The sequence below is a fragment of the Ranitomeya imitator genome, chromosome 1 (genome assembly GCF_032444005.1).
Source record: "Ranitomeya imitator isolate aRanImi1 chromosome 1, aRanImi1.pri, whole genome shotgun sequence".
In the NCBI taxonomy this organism is placed as follows: Eukaryota; Metazoa; Chordata; class Amphibia; order Anura; family Dendrobatidae; genus Ranitomeya; species Ranitomeya imitator.
In genome coordinates, this window is record NC_091282.1 from 724,802,202 (window position 1) to 724,828,116 (window position 25,915).

General features: G+C 46.9%; 1 protein-coding gene across 1 annotated transcript in view; it reads right to left on the bottom strand.

The window, feature by feature from the left end:
• TYRO3 (TYRO3 protein tyrosine kinase) overlaps positions 1–2,287 on the bottom strand; it is a 287,406-nt gene extending 285,119 nt beyond the window's left edge. The window contains exon 1 of the mRNA XM_069732534.1: positions 1,664–2,287. Within this exon, the coding sequence (XP_069588635.1) occupies positions 1,664–1,733 (70 nt within the window). The 5' untranslated portion in view covers positions 1,734–2,287. The remainder of the gene's footprint in view (positions 1–1,663) is intronic.
• Positions 2,288–25,915: the final 23,628 nt, after the last annotated feature.

Below are 25,915 nucleotides of genomic sequence, written 5' to 3' on the forward strand. Positions count from 1 at the left end.
CGCTTTGTATGCAGTGGATACCCCGCTCCGCCCAAAGCGCTGTCCCCTTTTGTACGCATAAAATCCCCTCAACTATACTGTAACATCAGGATGCTGCGGATTGGCCGCTGCGGATTGGCCGCTGCGGATGTACGCAGTGGCCAATCTGCAGCAAATACTGAAGGAATACACCCCATGGAAACATACCCTAAGCGTTCTGACCCATGATCGCGGACGTCTGAAAGATCTCGTATCATAAGCATGGACTGCCTGCACGTCTCCTGACCTGAGCATGACAGCCTCTTAGAAATATATGAAACAGTGACGCTTCGGGTCAAGAGATGGGTGGCCAGTCCATGCATTGTGGTCTGAGATCTGACCCATGATTACAGATATCTGAAAGAGACGTAAGACTAAATAGTCACTGGATCCGTGACTTAGCCTTCAGTTTTTGCTGGGAGCTTTTTCTGATATATACGGTACTTTACCATTCCCATAGCCCCCATCCATCACATGGAGGCCAAAAGTGTGTTCTTTTGGCTTTCGACCGTTTTACTCTATAGGAAAGCGCAATACATGCCACATCCCTACAAAGACAGACATCGCAATGGAAAAAATAGCATGCGGAACTTTTTTTTTTTTTTTTTTTTTTTAAATGGGCCCCTATGTTGAACAGAGGCCTCTGCATCCATTCTGACTGTGCCCATTGAGCTCGAAATTGGGCACAAACGCAGTCTGTACCCTGCAGTCTCCAAATTCACCCATCCGAGTCGGAGCTTTGTGTTTAGCCATTAGCCCATAAGTCAAAATTTCTCTTAGCAATCACTGTACTATTTCTCCGGATATGGAAGCCTTTGTTACCAAATTTTCACCAACAGAAAGTAACCTTGAGCCACCCACTTTGGGCTGATAACTATGTACGACAGGTTTCAATTGTCCATTTTTTTTTTTGTATGTGAAAAAAAAAAAAGGATGGTTTCCTTCCATGTCCTGATCAGAGTGTGTCTCAGTTTTTACCATCAGCCAAAAAATAAGACTGATGGAGGTTTCTCATGCTTCACCTAGCGAACAGTCGGCAAATTACAGGCTACAGAATGACGCAACAAGGATACAGTCAGTGAGCAGTGTGAGTCTTTGAAAACTTGCAGTGGAGAGTTTGATCCATGCACAATATATAAATAAAAGCGACATGTGAACAGCCTCCTAGACCATAATGGGTACGTGCTCTGTGTAAAACGCATACCATGCAGGTGAGCGCCGGCCATCTTTAACCGACTACTAGTAACTAGCTCCGTACCAATGGAGCATAGGAGGACCTTGTACTTGGTCAAACTCGTGAAATGTCGCAATAGTTTTCTTTGTAACAATAACTGATGGCACGGCCGACGAACGCACAGAATTATCTTTATTGCTCAGTAAGTCGCTGTAAGTAAACAGCAGGGACGGAGTTTCTAAAGCAGTCGTCCACATGTGTAAAACCTGGCTTAAAAGGTAAAAAAATAAGGTGCATTTAAATATCAATTATTATTTATTGATGCCGCTCGCATAAATGTAACGACTTGGTAGAAGCCAACGCTGTGACCTAAAGTATTTCCAGAATTGTGTGATATTCTAGCAAGCCATAAAGTATCAATGTAAGAACGTCGCTTCTCCTCCCAGAATTTGAGCCTCATCCCCATCTTACCTGCCAATCCTAGCGCCACAGTGGCCAGAAGGAGCCCCTTGATGAGGCTATCCGAGCCGGGGTAGATCATGCTTCTTCACCATCCATCCATCCTCCTTTTTGGGCTTCACCGTGTCCGGTAAAGTCTATTTAATAAGAATTACTCTAAGTGCTGGAAGGTTCTCCTAACCCTTGAACTCCAGGTCAGCACCTAGCCATGAACTTCTCCGGCTGATCAATAAGTCCTACTAATGACCATGGAGGGTGGTCATGAAGGCAACCTGTGGTCGTGCAACCTCATTGACGGATGGGTCTCTATGGGTTGTGGATCTAGAATCTACGCTAAAGCAACAGATGATGAGGCTTGGAATATATGCATGGCAACCGTACACGCCAGCTACCAGGCACCCATGTTTTATCTACTGCAAGGGAATCGACCCTATAATTCACCTCCTATCTAGGATCCCACACCTTAATCCAATAATCTCCAATCCTTCTACAGTCCAGGCTGCAAACGAATCCCCCTGCTCTGTCTATTCTGTATGTAGATAATCCACACCAGCAGGCGCCCATGAGACACACAACCAGCTCCTGCCACAGAGAACTCCAATGTCTCCTCCTTTTCCTGAGCAATACAAAGTGCTGTCTGTACGAGGTAGATGCTGAAGGACCTATGGAGATGTGATGTGAGCAGCCACGTGACCAGGAGGAGTAGTCAGCCCCAGTGTGCTGGAGGAGTAAGAGCTGGGAGGACTTCATACAAGTCTGATTCGTGCTGTTGGAATTCACCAGCCTCACTTGTTGTGAACTGATTCTGGGGCTACTCGTTATCAGTGCCGCCACACAGATGTCCAAGAGTTAGGGGTCCCACCGACACCTCCAAAGCAGCAGCTTCTCTCACAGGACTGCAAAGGACCCATATACTGTTCTTGCACAGCGGCCCTTATTTCTGCGTCCGCCGCAAGCTGCAGATCTGTCGCAGAAATTTCTTCGACTGAAAATCCGTTCTATGAACCTGAATAATATTGTTTCTGTGGCAGATGCATGGATTTCTAACATCACCTTCCGGATGAACCAGACGGTCATAAAACATTGTGCAACAAATTACCTACAAGTGAATGTAATAATAATAATCTTTATTTTTATATAGCACTAACATATTCCGCAGCGCTTTACAGTTTGAACACATTATCATCGCTGTCCCCGATGGGGCTCACAATCTAAACTCCCTATCAGTATGTCTTTGGAATGTGGGAGGAAACCGGAGTGCCCGGAGGAAACCCACGCAAACACGGGGAGCACATAACCTTAAATGAAAATACAGGTTCGTGCAAGTGTATAGCAGCTGTGGTTGTGCTTCCACCATGGCCACTACCTGCAGGTGTATCTGCTCAGGGTGCATTGTCAGCCCCCAATCCTGCATGCCAGGACTAACTCTTTAGCTGCCAGTGCATGACAAGTTATACCAGGTCAGTGATAAAGCATTGGTGCTCAGAGGGTTACCATTACAATAGGGGCTCTCTCTGCTGTGCACACTGGGGGGGGGCTAATGTTATTCATGGCTTCCAGAAATACAGGTAATACAGACTATGAGAGAAGATGGGGTTAAACATTATTCCAGACTTTTAAAGTAGAACAGTTCTTCAATAAAGCACACAGTTTAAAATGGGTTGCCCATTTTTTTCTTTGTTCTCCATGAGCATGCTCTGTTAAAAAAAATAACAAAATCATCTCTATTACACCCCTGCCTTCCCAGCCCTGCCGCTCCATCATTGCCCCTGTCTTCGCTCACATGGCTGCAGAGGTGAATTCACAATCACAACATGGCCAAGTGGTGTTCTTTTGGCACTGACAGGGTTATCACATCTGAGCCCAGGGAGGCTTGGGTTAATATTAATCACCTTTTTTTTTACTCCACGAGTTCTGCAGCAGCGAAAGTGTGTATTATGAGGTTCTGCAGCAGCTGAGGTGTGTATGATGCTGTTTTGGAGCGGGGGAGGTATGTATTATGAGGTCCTGCAGCAGCTGAGGGGTGCATTATGATCTGCAGCAGCTGAGATGTGTATTATGATGTTCTGCAGCAGATGAGGTGTGTATTAAGATGTTCTGCAGCAGCTGAGTATTATGATGTTTTGCAGCAGCTGAGTATTATGATGTTTTGCAGCAGCTGAAGTGTGTATTATGATGTTCTGCAGTAGCTGAGGTGTGTATTATGATGTTCTGCAGCAGCTGAGGTGTGTGTTATATTATTGAGCAACTGAGATAAGTGTTATGATGTTCTGCAGCAGCTGAGGTGTGTATTATGATGTTCTGTAGTAGCTGAGGAGTGTATAATGATGTTCTGCAGTAGCTGAGGTTTGCATTGAGATGTTCTGCAGAAGCTGAGGTGTATATTATGTTATTGAGCAGCAGCTGAGTTGTGTATTATGATCTGCAGCAGATAAGTTGCCTAGTTATGATGTACTGCAGCAGCTAGGGCACAGTAATATAAATAGTTTGTTCTTTAGAAACAAGTAGAATAATGCAGGAAACATATATTTACTTTAGGTACTTTTTATAATAATCTTTATTTTTATATAGCGCTGACATATTCCGCAGCGCTTTACAGTTTGCACACATTATCATCACTGTCCCCGATGGGGTTCACAATCTACATTCCCTATCAGTATGTGTTTGGAATGTGGGAGGAAACCGGAGAACCCGGAGGAAACTGACGCAAACACGGGGAGAACATACAGACTCCTTACAGATGTTGTCCAAGGTGGGATTAGAACCCAGGACCCCGGCGCTGCAAGGCTGTAGTGCTAACCACTGAGCCACTGTGCTGCCCCACTTTTTGAGTTGAAACATGTTTGAATGTCCTAAGGCTACTTTCACACTAGCGTCGGAATCTCCCCGTCGCAATGCGTCGGGGAGAGATTCCGACGCTAGCGTTTAACGCATTGCACAATGGAGGCAGCGGATGCATTTCTCCGGTGCATCCGCTGCCCCATTGTAAGGTGCGGGGAGGTGGGGGTGGAGTTCCGGCCGCGCATGCGCGGTCGGAAAAAGCGGTCCGTCAGGAGCAAAAAACGTTACATGTAGCGTTTTTTGCTCCCGACGGTCCGCAAAAGCACGACGCATCCGTCGCTCGACGGATGCGACGTGTGGCAATCCGTCGCAAATGCGTCGTCAATACAAGTCTATGGGGAAAAAACGCATCCTGCAAGCACTTTTGCAGGATGCGTTTTTTCTGCAAAACGACGCATTGTGACGGATTGCAGAAAACGCTAGTGTGAAAGTAGCCTTATACAGAAATACATTTTACTTCTCTGTCTAGGACTTAAAGGGACTCTGTCACCTGAATTTGGCGGGACTGGTTTTGGGTCATATGGGCGGAGTTTTCGGGTGTTTGATTCACCCTTTCCTTACCCGCTGGCTGCGGGCAATCTTGCCTTGCGCAGGCGTGTACTATGGAGGACAGAGAATGAACTTCAATCCAATATTGCAGCCAGCATGCAGCCAGCGGGTAAGGAAAGGGTGAATCAAACACCTGAAAACTCCGCCCACATGACCCAAAACCAGTCCCGCCAAATTCAGGTGACAGGTTCCCTTTAATGGTTAATGCTCCTCCTTGTGGAGACACGGCGTTTGCATGTTTAATTTCCCCGAGGAGCATTCAAGGTGTACTAGTCTCCTCACTCTAACATGCCAGGCGTGGCTTGTTACAGTCCACAAGGAGAAACGTTACTCCAACCTTAAGCTTCTCATCTAGCCAAACCAGATCTCACAATTCACCCTGATGAGGGGCAACACCCCGAAACACGTGTCTGCAAATTGAGATTCTGGTTTGGCTTTTAAACTGTCATGTGGCAAGGCTCGTTAAAGGGTCAATATTTTTACTTTTAGGATTACTACTTCCAATGGGTGGCACTAGAGTTCATGGTCTCTTCCTTTCTGAAGAGGATATTTGCATATTTAAGTTCCCAGTTTAGAAACATAAAATTACAAAGAAGGCTAAACCAAATAAAATCATTGTCCGTTTACCTCTAGGATATAGATTAGGCAAGCTGTATCCTAGAGGGTAGATGGTGCAGGACTTTTACCCCACTAGTAACCAGCTATGCCCATCACCAGAGGAGGCTGAGCGCAGCGCTACCAGTGTATGTGCAGCTCCCACGCTGGCTTCTATTGCTACCTGATACTCCCTCTGCTGGCAAACATTAGTATAACAGGACGGACTGCTGTCAAATGATAATGCCATTCTCTAAGGCACTGATGTGCTTGTTATGGTCGCAATGATTTCATGGTATGATAATTTTGATTTATAAATGTCATTCTATGGGTAATTGTTACTCGAAATTCCTTTAATTTACTGCTCTCTAGGTGTACTACCTGTAGTCTACTACTCTTTCTTGTCAGGGGTGGACACAAGTACTTAGACGCAGAATGCTATTCACAGTAAAATCAGTCAGGGAGTTTCTCCAACACCTTGGGTCTGTAACCCTTATCTTTCTTCTCCAGGATGATCTTCAAAGCTGATTTCTAACCAAATAAATGAAAAAAAAAAACCATTGATTTGGTCATACGCAAATCAGCTAAGATCTTTCCAAGAGTAGAAAAATATAAGTTACAGATCTGAGCTATCAGATAAACTCTCCTCCAGATTTCACAGAGGATAGCGTTCTGCAGGCGGCTATGTACCGTGATACACACAAGCTGTAAAAGGCTTTAGAAATTGAGGAACTGTCCTTAACAGTGAACCGACATAGAAAAGCACAGCTCAGTAAACTTTGTAATGGCTAGTCACAAATTCAGCAGCTCAGCTCCCATTTAAATGAATAGTAGGTGAGCTGCAGTACCTAAGAATGGCCACTAGACAGTATGCAGCGCTGTGTTATTCTGGGTCCATCCATTCTGTACACTCTGAACATACAGTGGCCTGCTACTACTGAAAACAACTCATTGTTGCTGGACCCTATCGATCTGATATTGATGACTTCTCAAAAGGATAGGCCACCATTCTTAAACCTGTTAAACCCTTTATAAGGGGCTGTCACCACTAACTTTGACATTAGAAGTGAATGCTTGCCATAATGTTACGAGCCCACACGCCCACTGAGATGCACCCATGATACCTGTTGATGGCACATGTTGCCTTTGCCGGTGTGTCGAGTAGTTGCATCATTGAGACCCCTCACCTTTGATGTGGAAGGTGCTAGCTAACCCCTATAAACCCTTTTCAGCCTAAAATACATGCATTTTAAAAAAAGAAAAATGTACATTCACATGGAAAATATTTACTGCAGAACTTACAACCAATATCCTTTTCCAGAGAAATCCATATTTTTCTTACTATGTAAATGAGCTGTTAAGATCTATGGGCCAGACATAGATCTCCCTGAGAATCTGCCTCTAGAGCTTAACATAAATGAAAAGGAGACATTACCAGTGTGAGACATGTATATCAGGAGAGCAGACTGTCAGTACTTACATGTCTCACACTGGTAACTCCTTCTTTTATTTAAAATGAGGAAGTTGATTCTCAGGGAGATCTATGTATGGCACCACAGGAGTCCGGTTGCCACAATGGCATTGCCTTCCTCATGGGGGGGAAAGGGGGTGATGTCATGTCTGGATGCAAGGAGGGATTCCCTAATCAGGTAACACAAGCATACAATACCTTCCTAACTCCAGACCAGAAGGGGGAGCTCTAAGCCCCGTTTCAGGGTAGCTTCGCTATAAGTTCTGGCTGGAGGCAGGGTTAGTGAGTTTAGTGTGAGACATTGAAGGGGAAGGAAGCATGCGAGGAGAGAGCCTGGGGTCTGGAGCTGCGAATGGGCTCACCCCAGAAGAAAGCACCAAGAGACCAGACACCGGGGTCCGTGGTGGTGTGGGAATTGCACACCCAGACACTGAACATGGAGGGCAGGAGATTGCAAGTCTCCTGTCACATCCAACACCTGCAGGTACCACAGCAAGTGAGGAGCCTGGGGCTGCTGGAGAAAGGACAGTGCACATGAAAGGTTCAAGCTGTCAGCCATACAGGTTGAGAATACATACACTGAGAGACCTTGTACAGAGCATCAGGCAGCAAGGGTCAGATATACAGCGCAGAGGGAAGGCTTCCGAACCCACCTGGATAAGTGGATCCCAAGCTGTTTCCAGGCTGCCCGGACCCCACCATCACCTGTTACCTGTACCCTGGACTGTACCTGCATTTCATCAGTAAAAGGTAAAGGAAACTTCTATCTCTGTGTCCTGCAATTAATTCCTGCACCCTTAGTCCTGCACCCCACCATCAATCATCCCTCTTACCAACTACACCGGGAGCCCTGGGGACTCAGCTCTACCTGTGGGGAGCTATACCAACTCTGCTGCAACTCCATCAGCCCCAGTGGTCCCCTTTAAGCAGCGCCGGCCACCCCTGGCCGAATACCACAGGTGGCATCACGAATTATCCTTTATAGACTTTATTCTTCACTTTCATTCACCCTCTTTAACTGGATGCCCAGGGCCACGGGCTGGGTCACTGCCACTGTGACCACCCTTTTAAGTACCGCTGGAACCGGCCCGAGTACCCCACCGTCCTGGCGGGCACTCCATATGTCCCGCCCATAGATCTTAACAGCTCATTTACATATTACGAAAAATATGGATTTCTCTGGAATAAGACGTCGGATTGCGGATATCAAGATATCATTTTATTCAGCTTTCTATGACCTGCATGCCCATATAGACGGCTGATGAGGGTTGATCCTACTGACAGATTCTTTTCAAGATAGATTTACAAAGGCTTTGGAAAGATAATTATGCACTAAGTCAATTCTTTTTTCCCCCTCCCCTATATGTTGCAAGAAAGTTATGTGTCACGTTAGTTGTATGTCTTGCAACACAAGTGATTGTTATTCCAAATGCAGAAAATGTCCCGATGATCAGAAGGCTGCCATGTAATTTCATAGTCAAGGAACGTCACGGACTTGAGTCTTGTGTGGCTTCTGGGAGCACAAATCAGCAATAATCACGTCATTAATTTGTATTGTTGGCAGCACTTACGATGCCCGTGCCCCAGTATCTAGAGGAAGGTCTGTTATTTTATGGCAGCTTTAAAACCAAGAATTAGGTTAGTGGTGACATCAGTGAGAAAGTATCTGGCATCTCCTCCTATGAAGGTTTAATAGCTACACAGCTGGCAGAATAGGACATAGTAGTGATCTGTGCGGGTTTGAGATCATGGACCTCGATCTGACATCATTTCACCTGTCTCAATGAAAGTGATCATGTTTAGGAGACCATGTGCTCTGTCCTAGTGCGATGTGACAAAACATCGGCTCACAGTCATACCAATGTTTTTCTATGGCACAGAGTACATGTCCCATTTTTTTCCTCGGTCAGAGGAAAGAATCACAGCATGCATGATTTGCATCCGATAATCGAATCAGCCAGGCAAGTCAATGAGTCCATGGAAATCATTTGACCGTCCTCGGATGACATCTGAGTGCAGTCCAATTTTCACAAAGTGACAGAATGTAGAAGATGGAGACATTTTTTTTTTTGCCAAGAAAATCGGATCACACTCTGATCAGACTCCGAAACTATAACATGCCTAGCATAAAAAGAAGCCCACATAAGGCTGGGCTGATGAAAAAATAAAATAAAAGGTTCCTACAGTAGGTAAAAAAAAAAACGTGCAAAAATCGCCATTTCATGAAGGACTTAAAGAATGACAAGCCATAATGAAGTAAGCATAAAGCAGATGAATTTTAACTTTGGTCTTTTATTATTTAGTGGCTGTAACAAAAAAATAAAATCTTCCACTAAAGTTTTTATCCAATAATGTTGGCAAATTACATTTCCTACATTAGCTTCCTGATTTAGCAATTAAAATGACTTATACTAAGAAAGAAGTTTACAAAAAAAAATCAAGTAGAGACAATAAATGAAATTATTTCCACATTTAAATACAACAAAATGTAAATTGCAAATGAAGGAGATCTAAAAATACTCTGCAATCATCAAAATGCATTTCAGTGGCCCCATTTTTTTTCATAGATGACACAGCGCCATCTAGTGGTACTTACAATGTTTTAAATTGCATTTCTAGACACTAGGGTTGAGCGAAACGGGTCGAAATTTTTCAAAAGTCGCTGACTTTTGGCAAGGTCGGGTTTCATGAAACCCGACCCGACCCCAGTGTGGGGTCGGCCATGAAGTCGGCGATCTTTTGAATCTAGAATCGGAATTCCGATACCGATTCCCGATATGTTTAAGATATTGGGAATTGGTATCGGAATTCAGATTTAAGTGTAAAATAATGAATTAAAATAAAAAATATCGCAATACTTACCCTCTGACGCGCCCTGGTACTAACCGGGAACCTTCCTTCCTTAGAATCAGCCTTCCAGGACCCTGCGGTGACGTCGCGGCTTGTGATTGGCCGCGCGGCCGCCCATGTGACCGCTCGCGCGGCCAATCACAAGCCGCGACGTCACCCACGACGTCACCGAAGGTCCTGGAAGGGCTGATTCTTAGGAAGGAAGGCTGCCGGAAAGAAGCAGGGCGCGTCCGAGGGTGAGTATATTCCTATTAAGTATATACTCACCCTCGGACGCGCCCTGCTTCTTTCCGGCAGCCTTCCTTCCTAAGAATCAGCCCTTCCAGGACCTTCGGTGACGTCGCGGGTGACGTCGCGGCTTGTGATTGGCCGCGTGAGCGGTCACATGGGCGGCCGCGCGGCCAATCACAAGCCGCGACGTCACCGCAACGTCACCGCAGGGTCCTGGAAGGCTGATTCTAAGGAAGGAAGGTTCCCGGTTAGTACCAGGGCGCGTCAGAGGGTAAGTATTGCGATATTTTTTATTTTAATTCTTTATTTTACACTAAAATATGGATCGCAGGGCCTGAAGGAGAGTTTCCGCTCCTTCAGACCCTGGGAACCATGGAAACCCAATGCACTGCATTGGGTTTCGGGTTTCGTCCGACCCCGACCCCGACTTTTTTATAGGATCGCCCGATTTCACTCGACCCGACTTTTTCAAAAGTCGGGTTTCGTGAAACCCGACCCGATCCTATAAAAGTAAAGGTCGCTCAACCCTACTAGACACATCAAAAAGCGTGTGTTTTTTTTTTTTTACTTATCTGGAGTAGAGAGGTGACATGACATGACACACTCCAGCCCAGTGATGATGTAGCCAATTTCAAGCGTTGATGGAAATTCTTCCACTGCCTTGTTTTCATGTTGAGGATATCATAATATTGATAAAACTGCTGTATTATATTATTATTTATTTCCAGTGGGGCAAAAAAGTATTTAGTCAGTCAGCAATAGTGCAAGTTCCACAACTTAAAAAGATGAAAGGCGTCTGTAATTTACATCATAGGTAGACCTCAACTATGGGAGACAAACTGAGAAAAAAAAATCCAGAAAATCACATTGTCTGTTTTTTTTAACATTTTATTTGCATATTATGGTGGAAAATAAGTATTTGGTCAGAAACAAACAATCAAGATTTCTGGCTCTCACAGACCTGTAACTTCTTCTTTAAGAGTCTCCTCTTTCCTCCACTCATTACCTGTAGTAATGGCACCTGTTTAAACTTGTTATCAGTATAAAAAGACACCTGTGCACACCCTCAAACAGTCTGACTCCAAACTCCACTATGGTGAAGACCAAGGAGCTGTCAAAGGACACCAGAAACAAAATTGTAGCCCTGCACCAGGCTGGGAAGACTGAATCTGCAATAGCCAACCAGCTTGGAGTGAAGAAATCAACAGTGGGAGCAATAATTAGAAAATGGAAGACATACAAGACCACTGATAATCTCCCTCGATCTGGGGCTCCACGCAAAATCCCACCCCGTGGGGTCAGAATGATCACAAGAACGGTGAGCAAAAATCCCAGAACCACGCGGGGGGACCTAGTGAATGAACTGCAGAGAGCTGGGACCAATGTAACAAGGCCTACCATAAGTAACACACTATGCCACCATGGACTCAGATCCTGCAGTGCCAGACGTGTCCCACTGCTTAAGCCAGTACATGTCCGGGCCCGTCTGAAGTTTGCTGGAGAGCATTTGGATGATCCAGAGGAGTTTTGGGAGAATGTCCTATGGTCTGATGAAACCAAACTGGAACTGTTTGGTAGAAACACAACTTGTTGTGTTTGGAGGAAAATGAATACTGAGTTGCATCCATCAAACACCATACCTACTGTAATGCATGGTGGTGGAAACATCATGCTTTGGGGCTGTTTCTCTGCAAAGGGGCCAGGACGACTGGTCCGGGTACATGAAAGAATGAATGGGGCCATGTATCGTGAGATTTTGAGTGCAAACCTCCTTCCATCAGCAAGGGCATTGAAGATGAAACGTGGCTGGGTCTTTCAACATGACAATGATCCAAAGCACACCGCCAGGGCAACGAAGGAGTGGCTTCGTAAGAAGCATTTCAAGGTCCTGGAGTGGCCTAGCCAGTCTCCAGATCTCAACCCTATAGAAAACCTTTGGAGGGAGTTGAAAGTCCGTGTTGCCAAGCGAAAAGCCAAAAACATCACTGCTCTAGAGGAGATCTGCATGGAGGAATGGGCCAACATACCAACAACAGTGTGTGGCAACCTTGTGAAGACTTACAGAAAACATTTGACCTCTGTCATTGCCAACAAAGGATATATTACAAAGTATTGAGATGAAATTTTGTTTCTGACCAAATACTTATTTTCCACCATAATATGCAAATAAAATGTTAAAAAAACAGACAATGTGATTTTCTGGATTTTTTAATTCTAAGTTTGTCTCCCATAGTTGAGGTCTACCTATGATGTAAATTACAGACGCCTCTCATCTTTTTAAGTGGTGGAACTTGCACTATTGCTGACTGACTAAATACTTTTTTGCCCCACTGTATATAGCACCATTGATTCCGTGGTGCTGTACATGAGAAGGGGTTACATACAAATTACAGATATCATTTACACTGTAATGTAAGGGCCGTATTTGCCACTAGGCACTTGAGGGCACGTGAGCAAGTTTTTTTTCTGTTTTTTTTTTTTTTTTAAATTAAAGTCCGGGGTCACCTCCCTACCGATGTGGGGCCATTGTACAGTATTGAGCATCATGTGTGGCCATTATACAGTATACAGCACTGTGTGGCCATTATACAGTATGGGGCATCATGTGTGGCCATTATAAAGTATGGAGAATCATGTGTGGCCATTATACAGTATGGAGCACTGTGTGGCCATATTTTTATTTATTTATAATTATTGTTTATGAAACAGTGTGATCAGCAGTGCTAAATGGGTGTGGTTGTGACGTGAATATGGGTGTGACTAGTTTTGAAATGGGTGTGGTGAGAAGAGTGGCCTAAAATTTGCCGCGGTGCACGTAGCGCTCTGCAAACTTTAACCCTCTTTCACCTCCTTCAAAAGTTGGGAGGTATGGTACCACATTTGCCGGATCACAGCAAGTGCCACAAATGTCCGCAAATCCAATAGGGAATGAATGAGGCCAAACACAGTGTTGCTGTAAGTGATCCGTTACACGGCAGATGTGGAAAAACTGCCGAATCTGCTGCAAAAGCCTATTTTCACATCAGCAATTTTTGCCGAATGTCACTGCCGTTAGTGTCATACTCACCAAAGGGGGGGGCAGCGCAAAAAGTGCCTAGGGCAGCAGAAACTCTATATACAGCCCTGACTTACAGTAAGCAAACTAACAATCACAGACTGATACAGAGGGGCGAGGACCCTGCCCTTGCTGGCTTACATTCTACATGATGGTGGGGATGGAGACAATAGATTGAGGGTTGCAGGAGCTCCGGTGTTGGTGAGGCGGTAGCTTCGGTAGTGGTGAGGAGGCAGTGGGGTCAGTGCAGGCTGTAGGCTTACCTGAAGAGGTGGGTTTTCAGGTTCCGTCTGAAGGATCCGAATGTGGTTGATAGTCGGACGTGTTGGGCAGAGAATTCCAGAGGTTGGGGGATATTCAGGAGAAGTCTTGGAGGCGGTTGGGTGAGGAGCAGATAAGAATGAGGAGACAGGTTATGGATGGTTTTGTAGGCTAGTATAAGTAATTTGAACTGTATATGCTGAGGGAATGGGAGCCAGTGAAGAGATTTGCAGAGGGGGGGAAGCAGAGGAGTAGCGAGGGGAGAGAGATGAATTAGGCAGCAGAGTTAAGGATGGACTGGAGAGGTGCAAGGGTGTTAGTAGAGAGGCCACAGAAAAGGATGTTGCAGTAGTCAAGGCGGGAGATGATGAGGGCATGCACAAGCATTTTAGTAGATTGACTGTTGTGGAAAGGATGGATTCTAGAGATATTTTTGAGCTGGAGGCGACAGGAAGTGGAAAGAGCTTTGAAGTGCGGTTTGAAGGACAGGACAGAGTCAAGGGTGTGGTGAAATATGTGTATATATATCTATATGTGTGGAGTGACATATGTCTAGGGTTATATGTGTGACTAGTGATAATGTGTGGTGAAATATGTGTATATATATATATCTATATGTGTGTAGTGACATATGTCTAGGGTTATATGTGTGACTAGTGATAATGTAACATCTGTCCTGAAGGCAAGTCGCACCTAGGTGTTAATAGGTACTTCCTTGGGACTAGAAGTGGATCGCCCCCAGTAGGGCTATGGGGTACTCGGTACCGGGTCCTTCGGTTCTCAGTGGGGATGTCACGGTGGCTTACCCGGTCCGTGGCCCTAGGGGAACGTCCGTTGTAAATTGGGGAAAGGTCTTTAAAGGGATAATGTTCGTGACACCACCTGTGGTATTCGGTCAGGGTGAACGATGCTGCTTAGGGGTCCGCTGGGGTGATGTTATGGCAGCTAGATTGTATACCTTCCCACAGGTGAAGTATGTCCCCAGGGCTTCCCAGAGTGTAGATGGTGGATGATGTAAGGCACAGTGAATAACGAGGACACAAGGTTGCAGTCTCTTTACCTTTACTGAAGACTCCCAACACCAATAATGTTACCCAAAGTGGCAAGCCACAAATAATTCATATATACCTACAAGAAGGCACCACGCATAGATGATATGAAAAAATGCTTTATTAGATATCCTAAAAACCAATCATAGTTGGAAATAGCCCACATTGGGCAGCAAGTGAGACACAACACATACAGAACAAAAAATGGGGGACACCTGGCAATAATATTAAAGGAAAAAATCCTAAAAACGTGGCTGATGAAATATATTGGAGTACATCTGTGAATACTTAATGAATAAGCCTAGAGACTATGGCATAAGAAATTGGCTATAGTATGGTGTTACACATCTCCGACATATATTTCCATAGAGGGGCAAAAACGCCACAATTGTAAAGGCACAAAATACAATGTCAGCCTAACACATACAGTATTGCATCAGCTCATAATTACCCAGTGGGCTCAATTGCCAAGCGTCCACCACACCCGACGCGCGTTTCGCAAGGAGTTGCTTCGTCCAGGGGTGTTGGAACACTGGTGAGGTACCTTTTTATAAAGAACATAACAACAGACAGCTGTGAAAAAGACGCGGACACTGAACCGGAAGTGACGACATATAGCGGCGACCGCTGCCATGGCAATGCGCAAACAACCAAATGGATGTTGACAAAACTAAAAAATAAAACAAAAAAAGTCCCCACACACAAGCTTGGGGAGACGTGGACCCGTCGGCACAAAGTGCCAAAGTAGGTGCAAAACGCGGTTGACGAAGTCCGCGGTATCGTGATGTGCCTGTCAGGGAACACATCCAGCACACACGCCGCGGATGTGACGTAGGAGTGACGAAGCCGATGACCGGAAGTGCCGGGAATGCAAGATGAGTGCGCGCTGTTGACAATTGGTAACCAAGCAACAGACGCCGACTGTGAGCAGTGAAGTTAGTGAAGGCATGACCGGAAAAGTAAACGATAAGTAAAAAAGAAGAACCTGTGGAGAAAATTGTTTGTATAATTATTGCACAAAAGTAAACACACTGTATGGTGTAAGAGCAGCATGGCAAGACAAATAAACAGACGCCGACATATATATGTGAGAAGGTGTGTAACACCATAAAAAAATATATGTGATCAATATAATGATAAATAATAAATACAACATGATAAAACAACGTTAAAAGACACGGAGAACACTTTAATACCATGGTAATCCTCAAGGTAAGTTGAATAGGCTCATAGACCGAGGACCATAAATAACATGTGATAAAAAACTCCATAAAGTGAACAATGTGCCGAGAGAAGATGCTTTAGTCCGTAGTCCAAAGACTCCATAAAGTGAAGAAGTGCCATGTAAGATAACATAGAATAATCCACAGCCTGAATACAGAAAAATACAAATAACATATTAAAAACCAACGACACACAACAGCTCAGACAAACAAGATTAAAAACTATAAAAACAACCAAGACTATGGGAGAGAGGAGAGGAGGGAGAAGATATAATCACCAATGTGGCACATATGATGTAAATGGTTATAAAAAAGGCTGAAAACTGTTGTATTCATTCAATCCAATGGTATTAAGTTTAAAAATCCATTTTGTTTCTTTCTGCGCTAATAAGCGCTTCCAATTTCCCCCACGTGGACCGATGAAAACCCTGTCAATGCCCTTGAACTTCAATCCCGTCGGATCGCAGTTATGTACCGTCTTGAAATGGCGTGGGATAGATTTCAGTAACTGAGTATCTTCCACATTGGCAGCTCCTTCAATGTCACGGATATGCTCCCGGACACGCCTTCGGAGCTCCCGTGTCGTCATTCCGACGTAAATCAGGCCGCATGAACAGGTGGCATGATATACAACGGCTTTGGTGGTGCAGTTGATATTATGAGTGATCACATATTTCTTGGATGAATCTGAATTAACAAATTCATTGGATTTCTCCACATTTTTGCATGCAACACATTTACTGCAAGGGTGACAGCCCCATGTAGGGCCTTTTGAGCCAAAGATGAATTTGGGTGTGTCTCCCCTATGGTAACTATGTACCAACTGATCACGAAGATTGCGTGCTCTTCTATAGGTTACCAAAGGACCCTCCCCAATAAATCGGGAGAGAGTACTATCAAGTGCAAGAATCGACCAATGTCTTTGTAGGATCTTAAACACCTCATGGCTACGAGAATTATAGTCGAAGATGCATCGTACCTTGGTGTCAGCATCCACAGCCCAGGGTAGGGACCACAGCAAATCCAGAGTCCCCTTATCCAGGTGGAAATCAGTAGCCTTCCTCTAGCGCCTGAGTATTGTAGTACCTCGCTGCTGAGCTCATCGGGGAGGTCCTCACAACTATCGTAGGTGTTAAGTCTCTTTCTCTCTGTCCCCCTGACGAATAGGACAAACCCGTATGACTGATGGCCTGAGGCTTTTTATAGGGACCCTAGAGACACCCCGGCCCCCACAAGTTGCCACCGTGCCTCCTGGGTATATGGTCGGGCAGCCAACGTGGAATCAACTGTCCTGCCAGTCTCTGAAGTAAAGCATAAAGATCCTTACTCCCTCAGAGTTCTGGCTACCGGTACTGCGCTTCAGAAGGAGGCAGCCTGCTTCTAGCTGGTCTCCCCCTGATGTTCCTCTCCTTTTGCTATGACTTTATTTCTCACTCACTGCAACACAATTCCTTTCAATGTCTCTTTCTTTGGATGCTGCCGCAGGTGGGGCAGGCGCAGCTCCGTGAACCCTCGTTCTGCCACAGACCTTCCGTCTGCTCTCCTCTCCTCCTTCTAACGTTCTGCCCAGACTACCAGTTTTACCTAATTGTGAGGAGTGCCCTAATAGATAGAAGAATGGCTCCCCCTGGCGGCCTGGAGTGTGAAGTGTGTATTGTGGTTGTGATACCTGGACAGAAGATCTCCTTCATTGCCCTCACACGTAACATCACTCCCTCTGGTGGAAGAACAACATTACTGCAATGACCAGGACTCTGGGGCGCTGCAGTAGAAATTGTCTCCATATCTCACCAGGAGGTCTAGCTAAGGCCAAGAAGAAAGGAACACTTGACACCCCCTAGTGCTTGGAGGGGCGATGCTAATTGCGGCCTGAGGGTTAGCTATTCCTGGGAACCATCTCACAAGTGTCTCCAGAGGAAAATAATATATATTCATTAGTAGAGCGGCCGTGTCCAATAAAACAGACCACAATTATGATATTAACCTGGGGGCTGGTCTAGAAACCTGACCTCAGACTAAAGTTATAAATTTAGGCTGCAGACAGAGAATTGTGTTCACATGATGGGGGCAGCCTGAGAAGCTGGTGTGATGCAATCTACATCGTCCTACCCTCAGGGAGCAAAAAGCAACTACCAGTTAGATAATTTCTGTAAGTTTCTCCTTTTTATTTTGACACTGTTTTGCATAAGTTGTATGTCTTTTTATTATCATATTTTAATACCTTTTTCTTATTGTAAGCATTGACCCTTTTGTTATTAAAGTATAAAACTTTAACAAGTTGAACCTTGAATGTTCTAAAAGAATCCATAGCCTAAGATATGTGAGCCTTATGAGTGATAGACATATTTTTATTAGTATTGTTAGATCCGGGATTCATCGCCCGTGTATTCGATGAGTGGTGGCAGCGTGTATGAGCGGGTGTGTGGCCTGGGTCGGTGTGCGATTTATGCTCCAATTACAGCATAGGACACAGGTTGAATGCTGGACAGAGAGGAGAGATAGATTAACCCGTGCAGGCACAACCCCAAGTCACGTGTGAGAGCAGGCACGTGATGAATATGTGACACCACGGAGAAGGGATCCGTGACAAAGGGTTACTCCGAGGCAGCGGACTTCCGGTACGGGGGAAAGCGTGATGTCGTTAATTGCGATAGATAGGTCAGGTATGGAAGATCTATGAGATGGAGGAAAGATGATGAGTTCAGATTTGTCCACATTGAGTTTGAGGAAGCGAGAGAAGAAGGAGGAGGATATGGCTTATAGACACTCCAGGATTCTGGACAGCGGAGAGGTGATGTCTGGGCCAGAAAGGTAGATCTGAGTGTCATCAGCATAAAGGTGCTACTGGAATCCATGCGACTTAATGAGTTGTCCCAGGCCAAGTATATAGATTGAGAAAAGTAGGGGTCCTAGAACAGAGCCTTGGGGGACTCCAACAGAGAGCGGGTGGGATGAGGAGGTAGTGTGGGAGTGGGAGACGCTGAATGTGCGGTTGGAAAGTATGAGATCCAGGATAGGGCTTTGATGCCAAAAGGAGGAGAGGATCTGTAGTAGGAGGCAGTGGTCAACTGTGTCGAAAGGAGAGGACAGGTCTAGAAGGAGGAGTACAGAGTATTGTCCGTTAGCTTTGGCTGTAAGTAGGTCGTTAGTAATTTTGGTCAGGGCTGTCTCAGTTGAGTGATGGGGTGGAAACCAGATGGTAGATTGTCAAAGTGCAAGTTAGATGAGAGGTGGGAGGAAAGTTCAGTCTGGACGTGCTGCTCCAGAAGTTTGGAAGCGAATGGGAGCAGCGATATTGGGCGATAGCTGGACATAGCAGTTAGATCGAGGGTTTGCGGAGTTTTCGGGTGTTTGATTCACCCTTTCCTTACCCGCTGGCTGCATTCTGGCCGAAATATTGGATTGAAGTTCATTCTCTGTCCTCCGTAGTACACGCCTGCGCAAGGCAAGATTTCCATCTGCATACTTTGCAGCAGAATTCCTATATCTACCGCAGGAGAGTTTTAAAAAGTTATTTATGGTTAAAAAGTAGTTGGTTTACTTTGGTATACGGTACTATGTTAGGCTACGTTCACATTAGCGTTCCGCTAATGTGCGTCGCTGTTGCGTCGGCGACGCAGCGGCGACGCGCCCCTATGTTTAACATGGGGGACGCGTGCGTTTTTTATGTTGCGTTTTCCGACACGTGCGTGCATTTTTCGTGCGTCCGATTTTCGTCAAAAAACGACGCATGCGTCGCAAAGCGCAGCGTTTTTGCGTGCGTTTGCGCGCGTTTTTTTGTGCGTCGTGCGTTGCGTCGCCGACGCAGCGGTGCGCAACGCTAATGTGAACGTAGCCTTACTTGGCATAATTTTGGTGCTTAGGATCACAATTTAGATCATGTCCCTTTCTCTTGCCTTCTGTAAGGCTCATCTGGTGAGGTGGATCAGCTAAGTCTCTGGTCCGGGGGACAGCACACGTACTTCGCTGCTGGTGCAGGTTTCCATGGGACACATAGAATTTAGATCTTGGACTATCTAGAATCTGAAGAGCAGTCAGACAGATGGAGTGGAACCCAGCAGGGACAGATGCAAGTTGAAAACACAGCAAGTACGGGTAATGAAGCAACCCAAAGATGGAGCAATAGAGTCTAAAATCCTAAAACCAGGTTTGTCACCTAATGGACCATAAAGAGGATTAGGGAGATGACGGCACTGAGCCGTACTGGGCAACTTGCAAACCCCAATGTGCAGAACAGCAGAGGGCAGCGGATCGAGGTGAAGAAAGCACAGCCTGGGATCCCTGGGAAGTGTGTAATGCCTATTTTCCAGCAAGCCATGCAACCTTGTTGAAAAATTGGATCTAAAACACATCATAACTGAGTTACAGGGCATTTAAGATGGTTTTTTTTTTCTTCCTCAAAGTAAGACTAAGTTCTGGCATATTTTGCTTAGCAAATCATACCCTATCTGTTTTAATAATAATAATCTTTATTTTTATATAGCGCTAACATATTCCGCAGCGCCAGTGGCGTAGGAAGGGGGGTGCGGGGGGGGGGGCGGGCGCTGCAGGAGGAGGAAGGAAAAAAAAAAAAAAAAAGACGCGGGCACTTTAAATCTTCGGGCGGCGCCGTCTGCCGCCAAGACCAGGCTCCCCCCGGCCCCCGGCCCCCGCTCTAATACTCACCTCTCCTGGTTCCTGCGGCAGCTGCAGCGTCTTCAGCGCCCTCTGACTCTGCGACGTCTCAGGGCAGAGGGCGCGATGACGTCATCACTGTGCGCGCCGCTCAGCCTCTCTGTCCTGAGCGTTGCAGAGCCGGAGAGACGCTGACTGGCTGCACCGGACCTGCGCTAGGAACGGGAGAGGTGAGGTTTATTTTTTTTTTCTCTATGTCTGACTCTGGGGGCAATGCTGGAGACACTGGGGCAATACTGGAGACCATGGGGCAGATTGCTGGACACACCGGGGCAATACTGGAGACCATGGGGCAGATTGCTGGACACACTGGGGCAATACTGGAGACCATGGGGCAGAATGCTGGACACACTGGGGCAATACTGAAGACCATGGGGCAGAATGCTGGACACACTGGGGCAATACTGGAGACCATGGGGCAGAATGCTGGACACACTGGGGCAATACAGGAGACCATGGGGCAGAATGCTGGACACACTGGGGCAATACAGGAGACCATGGGGCAGATTGCTGGACACACTGGGGCAATACTGGAGACCCTGGGGCAGATTTCTGGACACATTGAGGCAATGCTGGAGACCCTGGGGCAGACTTCTGGACACACTGGGGCAGATTTCTGGACATACTGGGGCAATGCTGGAGACCCTGGGGCAGATTTCTGGACACTGGGGCAGATTGCTGGACACGCTGGGGCAATGCTGTGCACGCTGGGGCAGATTGCTGTGCACGCAGGGGCAGATTGCTGTGCACGCTGGGGCAGATTGCTGTGCACTCTGGGGCAGATTGCTGTGCACTCTGGGGCAGATTGCTGTGCACACTGGGGGCAATGCTGGACACACTGGGGGCAATGCTGGAGACCCTGGGGCAGATTTCTGGACACACTGGGGCAATGCTGGACACTGGGGCAGATTGCTGGACACACTGGGGGCAATGCTGGACACACTGGGGCAATACTGGAGACCCTGGGGCAGATTTCTGGACACATTGAGGCAATGCTGGAGACCCTGGGGCAGATTTCTGGACACACTGGGGCAGATTTCTGGATATACTGGGGTAATGCTGGAGACCCTGGGGCAGATTTCTGGACACTGGGGCAATACTGGACACTGGGGCAGATTGCTGGACACGCTGGGGCAATGCTGGACACTGTGGCAGATTGCTGTGCACACTGTGGCAGATTGCTGTGCACACTGGGGCAGATTGCTGTGCACACTGGGGCAGATTGCTGTGCACACTGGGGCAATGCTGGAGACCCTGGGGCAGATTTCTGGACACACTGGGGCAATGCTGGACACTGGGGCAGATTGCTGGACACACTGGGGGTAATATGCTGGACACACTGGGGCAATGCTGGACAACATGGGGGTAATATGCTGGACACACTGGGGGCAGGACTTGAGGCATGGGCAGAATGTAGATACGGGGCATGATTGGAGACACGGGGCAGGATTGGATCATGGGGCAGGATTGGATCATGGGGCAGGACGGATACGATGGAGGCTGGTGGGGCAGGATGGGGAGATCATATGGGGTAGAATGGATACTCATGAGGGCAGGATGCGAGAACATATGGCTGGAGCCAGGAATGAGATAAACGGGGCCAGGGTGGGGAATATTATTACCATAGGGGGTAATTAAGGGATATTATTACTGCAGTGATGTATTTATTTTATTTTTTGAGTATACTGTTTTAAATGAGGGGGCGGTCCTGTTACTGTGCAGAGTGACACTATGTCACCTTTTTTTCTTCATGTGGTGTAATGTAGAAGTTGTGAAAAATTAAGTAATGTGTTCTGCAAGCGGAGCTCGAGATAACTGTGTTATTTCCTGCAGAAACGAGTCCTGGCTGGAAGGAATGATGGCGGTCTGTGCTGGATGAAAGATGAAGGACTTCACCTAGAGACGTCACTGGTGAGTCAGTGTTACCTATACACTGACACTATACACTGTATACTATATACAGCGGTCCTGTGTACAATGTCACCAGTGATCACTGTATTATCTATACATTATATACAGAGTTCCTGTGTATAATACCACCAGTGATCTCTGTATTACCTCTACACAGACACTGCATACTAAGTACAGATCTCCTGTGAATACTGGCACTTATGGTGATAGTATTGGGTTTTGTTTTTTTATTACTGATCAGTATTGTAGTATTCAGTCACTATGTGGTGGTAATATGTGGTCTGGAAATGGTGCGGTGGTATTTGTCCCTTATGTGTAGTATTATTCGGTCACTATGTGGTCTTTTCATGGTGTGGTGGTATTAAGTCAAAACTCGCGCCAAACTCGGGAACAGCCCCGGGCGGCAAAAGCTCTAGCTATGCCTCTGCGCAGCGCTTTACAGTTTGCACACATTATCATCACTGTCCCCGATGGGGCTCACAATCTAAATTCCCTATCAGTATGTCTTTGGAATGTGGGAGGAAACCGGAGTGCCCGGATGAAACCCACGCAAACACGGAGAGAACATACAAACTCTTTGCAGACGTTGTCCAAGGTGGGATTAGAACCCAGGACCCCAGCGCTGCAAGGCTGCAATGCTAACCACTGAGCCACCGTGCTGCCCATTTTTGATGCTTGCGGGCAGGGCCGGCTTTAGGGGCAGGCAGACCAGGCAGCTGCCTGGGGCCCCCACTCCCCCAGGGGCCCCCACTCCCCCAGGGGCCCCCAGCAAGCGGCAAGTCACGCAGCCGCTATGGGGCCCCTGTGAGGCAGCGCCGACTCCCCCGTCGCATTGAACTATACCGGCGTCTGCCGGTACAGTTCAAAGCAATGATGGAGGAGAGAGCGTCACCTGACGCTCCCTCTCCCATCATTCCCTGCTCTGCCTCTGACACAGCGGGTGCGCACGCACTCACTGTGACCCAGGCAGTGCGGCGGCAGCTGCCAACACAGGAGCAGGGAGCAGCGCGGGCTCGGGGAGAGGTAAGGAGCTTGTGTTTTTTTTGTTTTTTTTACTGGACTGTGCGGCCTTTCTCGGGAGGAGAGAGGCGGGGAGGGAAGGGGGGATGTGAGCTGTGCTGTATACTACTGTGGGCTGTGCTATATACTACTGTGGGCTGTGCTATATACTACTGTGGGCTCTGCTGTATACTACTGGGCTCTGCTGTATACTACTGTGGGCTCGGCTGTATACTACTGTGGGCTCTGCTGTATACTACTGTGGGCAGTGCTGTATACTACTGTGGGCAGTGCTTAGTAACCCGATATTTACCCTGGTTACCCGGGGACTTCGGGATCGTTGGTCGCTGGAGAACTGTCTGTGTGACAGCTCTCCAGCGACCAAACAGCGACGCTGCAGCGATCGACATCGTTGTCGGTATCGCTGCAGCGTCGCTGAGTGTGAAGGTACCTTTAGTCATGTACCGACGAGCCGCTCTCTCTAATGCTCTCAATATTCAGTGAAAAACTGAGAGAAGCAGAAGAGAAGCTCGTTGTCACAGGACCACAAGTATGAAAGTCGCATATGAATGAAGTGTCCGTGTGACGACTACTGGAACCTGCAGAGCTGAATCCTGACATCGCAGCTACTGAATTCACACAACTAATGCACTGCACACTTTTAGGATTCTCCCTTGCCGGTGGACGGTCATGTCAGCACAAGCATGTGATTTGTATACTTCTGACCACATTCCGACTAGACGTGCCTGGCCTCATTCAGTTCATTTTCATTGACTCAGGCCACACATGTCTAGTCAGCGCATGAATGTATGTAATTCGCGAGCACAAGAGAATCCTGACAGTGCGCACTGTGAGAATTCAGAAGTCTGCAGTCACAAAGAATGACTGCAGACTCATTACAAACCTGGACAACCCCTTTAATGCTCCTAACATAAATGAAAACATGAGAATTAGTTAGTATCACAAATAACATTTACATCCAGGTACCTTATAGATGACGTCGTCTCTGGAGTCGTTCGCCTTCTTTTCTTCATCTTGTCCAGACCCAATGATGAGCTTCTCATCCATAGCCGTCTCTGCAGACTTCCATCTTCTCTGCTCTTTTGCAGAAAATCTCCACACGATGCCCTTAAAGATAGAAGTGTCATTATAATGCTCCTGAATAAAAAATTGCCCCTCACTATATTGTCTGCACAAAATATGACCCCACATTGTTCCTCTTATGTCTACATGCTCTTTACACTGACCTCTCCTTTCCATACCGGCCCCCTGTTCACACTATCCTCTCACGCTGTGTCCCCCCTATAGGGCCCAGTATTTATACTGTACTCTCTCATCACACTCCCCCTCCTTGGTATACTGTTCCCTCCTGGCTGTGCCCTTACACTGTCCCTCCATGCTACGCCCCCACTACTCAGTTTCTATTCTGTGCCCACTCACTTTTCTCCCCCCATACTGTCTCCTCACACTATTCCCCTCCCTCCTCACACTGTCTCCTCTCACATCCCTCCTGTTCACCATACTTTCTCATATATTTACCCCCTCACTTTTTATACTGTCTGCTCACCTGACTCCCCATACTGTGTTTGCACACATCCCATCACCCTCACTCCCCGTACTCTGTCTACATACATTTTTCACATCGCTACTCATACTGTGCCTGCATACATAACCCCATTCGCTCCTCATACTATATGCCCCCCATTCCCCCATACTGTTTCCTCAGATATGCCCCCCATTCTCCCATACTGTTTCCTCATACATGCCTCCCATTTCCCTGTACTGTTTTCTCCTACATGCCCCCATTCCCCAGTACTGTTTCCTCCTACATGCCCCCATTCCACAGTACTGTTTCCTCATACATGCCCCCCATTCCTCTGTACTGTTTCCTCATACATGCCCCCCATTCCACAGTACTGTTTCCTCATACATACGATTTCTGCCCTCGTAATGTCCTCAGATTTCTGCCCCCATAATGTCCTCAGATTTCTGCCCCCTATAATGGCCTCAGTTTTCTGCCCCCAATAATGTCCTCAGATTTCTAAACCCCTATAATGGCCTCAGTTTTCTGCCCCTGTGTCTGTAGGCTCCATATAGCCGACCCCAACCAGCCCTTTCTAGCCCCCTTAAATTTCAAACCTTAATCTTTGGTGTCTTCAGCTCCATTACCCCGCCATTTGGAGCTGGAGCACTTACCACCAACGCTGCCTGAGCCCTGTGTGTGTGTCTGTGAAGAGCCGGCGAGTGACGTCAGCAGCGTGATCATGTGACCTGATCACGCTGCTGGCGCTTCACTGATGCGGAAGTGCCGGCAGTGGTCAGGGCTTAGAAATATAACAAGGCTCAGAAAAAAGGAGAATCTGTGTGGGGGCGGCAGAATGCCTCCTCCTTGGATCGCCGCATCAGGCGGCCCGCTGGCGCCATCCTGGCAGCTGCGCCCGGGGCACATGCCCCGGCTAACCCCCCCCCCCAATATGCCACTACTTGCCCTGTTGAGGGCAGAGCAAAGTACTGCAGTAGGGAGGCGCCGGAAAAGGTCAGAGAGGCCCCAACAGG